This window comes from Macrobrachium nipponense, chromosome 34 (assembly GCF_015104395.2).
Source record: "Macrobrachium nipponense isolate FS-2020 chromosome 34, ASM1510439v2, whole genome shotgun sequence".
Taxonomy (NCBI): domain Eukaryota; kingdom Metazoa; phylum Arthropoda; class Malacostraca; order Decapoda; family Palaemonidae; genus Macrobrachium; species Macrobrachium nipponense.
Window position 1 is genome coordinate 69991000 of NC_061095.1, and position 5446 is coordinate 69996445.

The window sequence follows — 5446 nt, forward strand, 5'->3', positions numbered from 1 at the left end:
TCACATTGCGGGAGCTGAAGGTGTTGTATCTCTGTTAAATGGATTACTCATCTCCTCCTCCTCCCCCTCCTCTACCTCGAGCTCCTCACCCTCGTCTACGTTATCGGGGGTTATGACCTCGTATCGCTGTCTTCGAGGTGTAACTGCTTCTATATCAGGATGGCCATATGCGTATGAGTTATACGCGTCAACGTAGAAACGTTTATCCTCTAACGGACACAGGGCAGTTTTTTTCTGCTTTGTTAGGCACATTGTCCCTTTAATATTTTGTAAATTGTACAATTCGGTGTAGGTTATTTCATTCTCATCAACTACATCTTTATACTGATCGTGACTTATGCTTTTTTGTTTGGACCTTTGCACACCTTTCAGAGTATTACAACGCTTTGTCTCGGTCAGGTATGAGTATACCTTAGGTTTTACTCCAATGAATTCTTTGATATATTCCGCCCCTGTTTCTATTTTCACTAAACCGAGATTTCCTTTCCTGGAGGAGTCATGTAACGGGTGAGATTTAGGGAAGTTACTGAAATCCATATGAGGACGCAATGGACCCTTCAACTCATGAGTGAGGTCTTCGGTTTCTAAAGTGAAAAAGAAACTATCGGTGTCCATATACAGCAGTTGTACCCTGTCTTTGTAATGCGCTCGTACATCTTATCTTTAGCGAGATCTAGTACGCTGAATCCGATGTAAATGGGAGAGTCTGCTAGTACGGTCTCGCGGTTGTGGTTGATGATGAACCGTTCCTCGTTAATCATATCGAGCGACTTATACGTATGTTTGGACACGTTTCTAAACAAACTGGCTTCATTCGTTACTACAACATTTCTATTAGCGTAATTCAGGGAATTTTTTATGGTAACACCAAAAAGTCCGTTCATAAGGATTTTAATTGTATTCCGCTTATCCGGGTCACTTTCCTTGGCTCTTTGCGCTGCATTCTTCATTATGTAATCCCTAAGGTAAGTGTCCTGTCTGAACTTATAAACTTTTTTTATACATTCTATTTCAAGGCCCAGCTTCATGAGAGTCTGTAATAGTGGGAGGCATATTAGGTGATTCTTCATGGGCAGGTGCGTACCTACAAGTTTAACATTCTTTTTGGGGAGTTTTACGTTAAATTTTTTTAATAACATTCTCGTATATTGGGATACATGCTCATCTCCTATATTCATGTGATGTAATGCGAGGGGGAAAGCATCTGTATCTCTCGCTACATCATCCCGCACCTTTTTGGTATCTAAAAGTATAAAGTATCCATATTCCCCTTGCGAATCAATCGTGGTAATATCTCTTCCAATAAACTCTTCTAATTCGGGAGGCGCGAGTTCTGTTATCTCGTCCAAGGGCATCTTATATTCGACCATTGTGTTCGGGTACAATGATGTGAAGTCCACGTAGAGAATGAACTTATCTCTAGAATTCTTATCTTTGAGGTGCGGGTTAACGTGCGGATTCGAGGCAATAGCATGTCTGTTTACTAGACTGCAAAACCCTCCCCTGATATTGGAAGTAATTAACTGGTATAACTCCCCATCGCTGATGAGTGGGAGCCGCACCTTCGATGAATGTAAAAAAGCATCTAAGGAGAGGGAAGTGGAAGTCAGGTAGTGCACAGGATCTAGTCCAAACTGTTCGTATGCGGCGTTCCGCCATGATAGGTATATGTCAGCGAGCAAGCCGACATCCATCAATAGGTAAAGGATGCTGTAATCCAGCAAGTTCTTACATTGGAATTTTTTCCATACCTTCTTTACATGTTCATAACCCTCGACAGTTATTTCCTCACCTGAAAGTTTAGAATTGAAGGCATGCATTGGAGGAATTCTCGGCTCATTTAAAATTTCATAACCCGTCACGTAGTCATATGGATAATATTGTTTTCCTGTATTTAATACCAAGTCCTTACCCTCGTCGGGGTAGCTGGATAATAATGAACGCGTGATTTCCAGAGATCCGTTTTGAGCGATGTGGGGTTGAGGATAAAACGGGCCCAGACTCCCCCCTAATCATATTTCGCTATCGGTGAATTTGTAATGCACCCCCGTCCGTGCTGAGTAATATTTTCCTCCATCCCTCTTTAGTATATCGAAGTGTATTTTCGGGCAGGACTCTTTGAGGATGAGACATATGTCATATGAGAGGTTATGAACGAGAACGGTTAAAGTCTTGGGTTTATTGGCTATTTTGAGGTTGCAATCCTTACACAAAGCAGCCACGTAATTATCTTCACGGAGATGATGCGCATGATGTCTGACTTTTATAACTTGCCCTCCAAATTTTACGTTACACACTTGACAGTGGGAGGTTTCTTGATATTTCTGCCAAGAGCGCGCAGTCATCTTGATCTCGTACATAGGAATATTATTACGTATCTCAGCCCAGTCCTTCTTTAATTGCCGCAACATCGTGTTAATGCAGTCATCTCCATGACCTATCCTGTGCATACAATAATCCCCACTTCTACCATCCACAATGGTGTAGCAATAGGCATATGCCTTCTGCTTAGCGGTAATTCTTGGATCCTCGTCCGCGTCAGGGTAGACATTATACGCTTCAAGATCGAGGAACGCTACATGAGATGTCTTATGCAGTGCACTAAGATTTCTAAAATATTTAGATTTACCCGGGTCGGGGTATTTCACCGTAGTTTTGGCACTGCAGGTAGCAGTGTGAGCCTGCTTAATTTGAGGGCTAGTGAATAATGTCAAACAATTATAACATAAACCTAGCACCGGTTTTTTTGAAGTTCTTAATTTATGACAGAATGAATTCACAAATGAGATCATATCTCTCACTAGGACGACGTGATCATTATTAATGAGAAGTAGAGTGACTAGGTGTGAACTAGTTGGGTTCCCTCCCCTTCTAGCGAGGTGAATTGCCCACTTATCTCCGCTACCTGACTCCGCGCGGACCTCACTTAATTTATAGATGAAAATGTTGAGTTCATTCATCTTCTCTATATTTCTCACGGTCCTCATATCTATTTCTGTCTCGGGATCATACTTTACGTTAATCTTCCCATTCGCAATAGCGGTTAACACTGCTCGGGTGAGGTTATCCTTCCGTATATCGGGTTTCTTTGTGAGAATTTTATAAGCTAGGAGGCATGTTATAAGACAGTTATACCCTGAACGTATATTCACGATCTGATGATTACCGCGTAATCCTTTAGGATAATCTGTATAATTACGGATATTAGCTAACCCGCGCTGTGTGTAAATTATCGCTAATTTATCTAAGGCATTGATACGCCATCCTGATCCTTCACAAGCACCGAGACGTTCTTCTAAAACGTTGGGGAGGTAATTAAGGACCGTGTCGAATAACTCATGAATCCTCTCTCTTTCTATGAGGACCACCGGAGTATTTATGTAAAAACGATTGGTTTCAGAACCGTTGACTGTTAGTTTTTCGAGACTTATTGTGAGGGATAGGTAAACGTTGCCAGAGTATGTACCTAATTCATTAAACATATTATTCACGTCCCGCGTGATCCTATCCTCACTTTGTTGTATCACTGTCATCACGTCAACGTGCGACCCTACAGGCGCGGAATAATCTAAAATATGTATCACTCTATTACCTTGGCGTCTTTGTAGTTTCACTGTAGGTCCTGTTCCACTTCCCACTTGCTGCTTATTCATGTCCTGTCCCGATGATGCTTCCCGGTTTCCGATACGTTCCTGGGCTAACACTTCACCTGTAGGGGCTCGATCATCGACAATTTCTTGGGTTGGTATTCCGTGAAAAATATCTTCGAAAGGGTCCTCTTCCTCGTGAACATCTGTAAAGTAAGTAAAAGAATGAGTCGAGTGCCGGTAACGGAACTAGCTAAGGAGAGAATGTGATATATAAATGTTGGTATGTTATTTCACGTGTATTGGAGAATATATTAACTACTAAAAACATACCAGGATTTAATGCTTGTTCGTCAGGGAGTTCCAGAGTATCCAGTGCATGAAGGAATTCTTCATATATCCTTTCGTCGTCTCGTAGAGCCGGGGGAATCACTGTATCCGGGTTAGGATCATCATTATTAGATCTGTTGGCCACATCACGGATTTGATAGTGCGGAGACTTGATGGATACCATGATTCTACCCAAGCTTTCATCAAACATCTCATCGTCATCGTATTCATCACTGGGGACCCGTTCGTCATCGACGGGTTCGGGCGTTGATGTATCTAGTAAAAAAGAAAAATAAATAAATTAGATAAATAATAAAAAATAAGTAAAATAAATAAATAAATAAATAAGATAATTAAGTAAATAAATAAATAAATAAATAAATAAAAGTTTATTATATAAATAAACGAAGAAATAAATATCAGGTTGATGCTAACATTGCTATGAGAGACACTGTCACTGATATTACCATCATCGGTGGGAGTAGTTATATAAATACTTACATTGATAGTCCGGGGACTTAACGGCAATCATAAATCGACCCAAGCTTGCATTAAAAACATCATCTTCATATTCATTATCGTTGACAGGTTCGGTTGTTGACATATCTGAAAAAAAAAAAAAATAAATAAATAAAAAATAAAAAAGTTTAGTTCAACCTATACACCGTAAGCAGGTCTTATAAAGGTTGCTAAGTTTATTATTACTGATAATGTTATTACCAATATATTCAAAAGGGAGTTTATATAAATACTTACAGAGGGGTTTCATAAACTCGTCGGGTACAGAAGTTTCTTCAAGGTTAACATCATACACCTCCTCATTGTTGTTGGACCTTGGTAGAGGTGTACTTAAATCGGGTATGTCACGATTCTCCATTTGAAATGAATGAACAACCCGGCCTGTATGCTCGGGTGTACGGAGTATATACAGATCCCAGTCAAGTCCTGTCACCAACTTTTATGCTTCTTGGAGAGAAGAGGGTGGGGTGGGGTGGGGAGGGGGTGGGGGGGGGGGGTAGTGGTGGTGGTGGTGGTGGAAGTATAATCGTCAGATGTGGAAACGCTGTCATGAAATGTACGCCAGTTTTCCGATATGTTATATCTCGTTGTGATGCTGATGTACCTTGCCAACAGATATAAGAACATGAACTTCGTTTTTCCAATATGTTATATCTCGTTGTGATGCTGCAAATAAAATCCTGTTGTAATTGCCATATCGAGTTTTATTTTCGTCTCATCTCGTTTTAATGCTGTACGTTGACAACAAATAAGACTCATCATCTCCTCCTCCTCCTCCTCCTCCCCCTCCTCCCCCTCCTCTACCTCGGGGGGGCAGTGATAGGGCGGTGCGACAGATACTTCCTGTTTGAACATGAACTTTGTGATAGGCAGTCAGCTTGCGGTCACTGGAGGAGAGAGAGAGAGATAGGGAGAGACAAACAGAAAAAGCAGAGTACATACCGGTGTCAAGTGGCACGATAATTATACCTTATACACGTGCATGAGCTACGTTACAAGTGAAAAAAAAA

At 41.0% G+C, this 5446-nt stretch overlaps 2 protein-coding genes across 2 annotated transcripts; both read right to left on the minus strand.

Moving 5' to 3' along the window:
• On the minus strand, nucleotides 1–1820 carry LOC135208136 (uncharacterized). Its single transcript, XM_064240287.1, has 3 exons — nucleotides 1158–1820; nucleotides 631–1034; nucleotides 1–487 (listed from the first exon to the last, which is right to left on the minus strand). Exons 1-3 carry the CDS (start codon nucleotides 1818–1820, stop codon nucleotides 1–3), a joined length of 1554 nt encoding a protein of 517 aa, XP_064096357.1.
• Nucleotides 1821–2012: 192 nt separating this feature from the next.
• Nucleotides 2013–4880, minus strand: LOC135208137 (uncharacterized). The gene is made up of 4 exons (XM_064240288.1): nucleotides 4674–4880; nucleotides 4419–4523; nucleotides 3921–4193; nucleotides 2013–3793 (listed from the first exon to the last, which is right to left on the minus strand). Exons 1-4 carry the CDS (start codon nucleotides 4792–4794, stop codon nucleotides 2013–2015), a joined length of 2280 nt encoding a protein of 759 aa, XP_064096358.1. The 5' UTR covers nucleotides 4795–4880.
• Nucleotides 4881–5446: the final 566 nt, after the last annotated feature.

Coding starts and splice junctions, on each gene's coding strand:
- LOC135208136 (XM_064240287.1), bottom strand. CDS start 1,820: ATGCATGCCTTCAATTCTAAACTTTCAGGTGAGGAAATAACTGTCGAG. Junction 1,035..1,157: donor TGAATATAGGAGATGAGCAT/GTATCCCAATAT, acceptor CCACTATTACAG/ACTCTCATGAAGCTGGGCCT. Junction 488..630: donor GAGCGCATTACAAAGACAGG/GTACAACTGCTG, acceptor TGACTCCTCCAG/GAAAGGAAATCTCGGTTTAG.
- LOC135208137 (XM_064240288.1), bottom strand. CDS start 4,794: ATGGAGAATCGTGACATACCCGATTTAAGTACACCTCTACCAAGGTCC. Junction 4,524..4,673: donor CGAGTTTATGAAACCCCTCT/GTAAGTATTTAT, acceptor TTTTTTTTTCAG/ATATGTCAACAACCGAACCT. Junction 3,794..3,920: donor CGAACAAGCATTAAATCCTG/GTATGTTTTTAG, acceptor CTTACTTTACAG/ATGTTCACGAGGAAGAGGAC.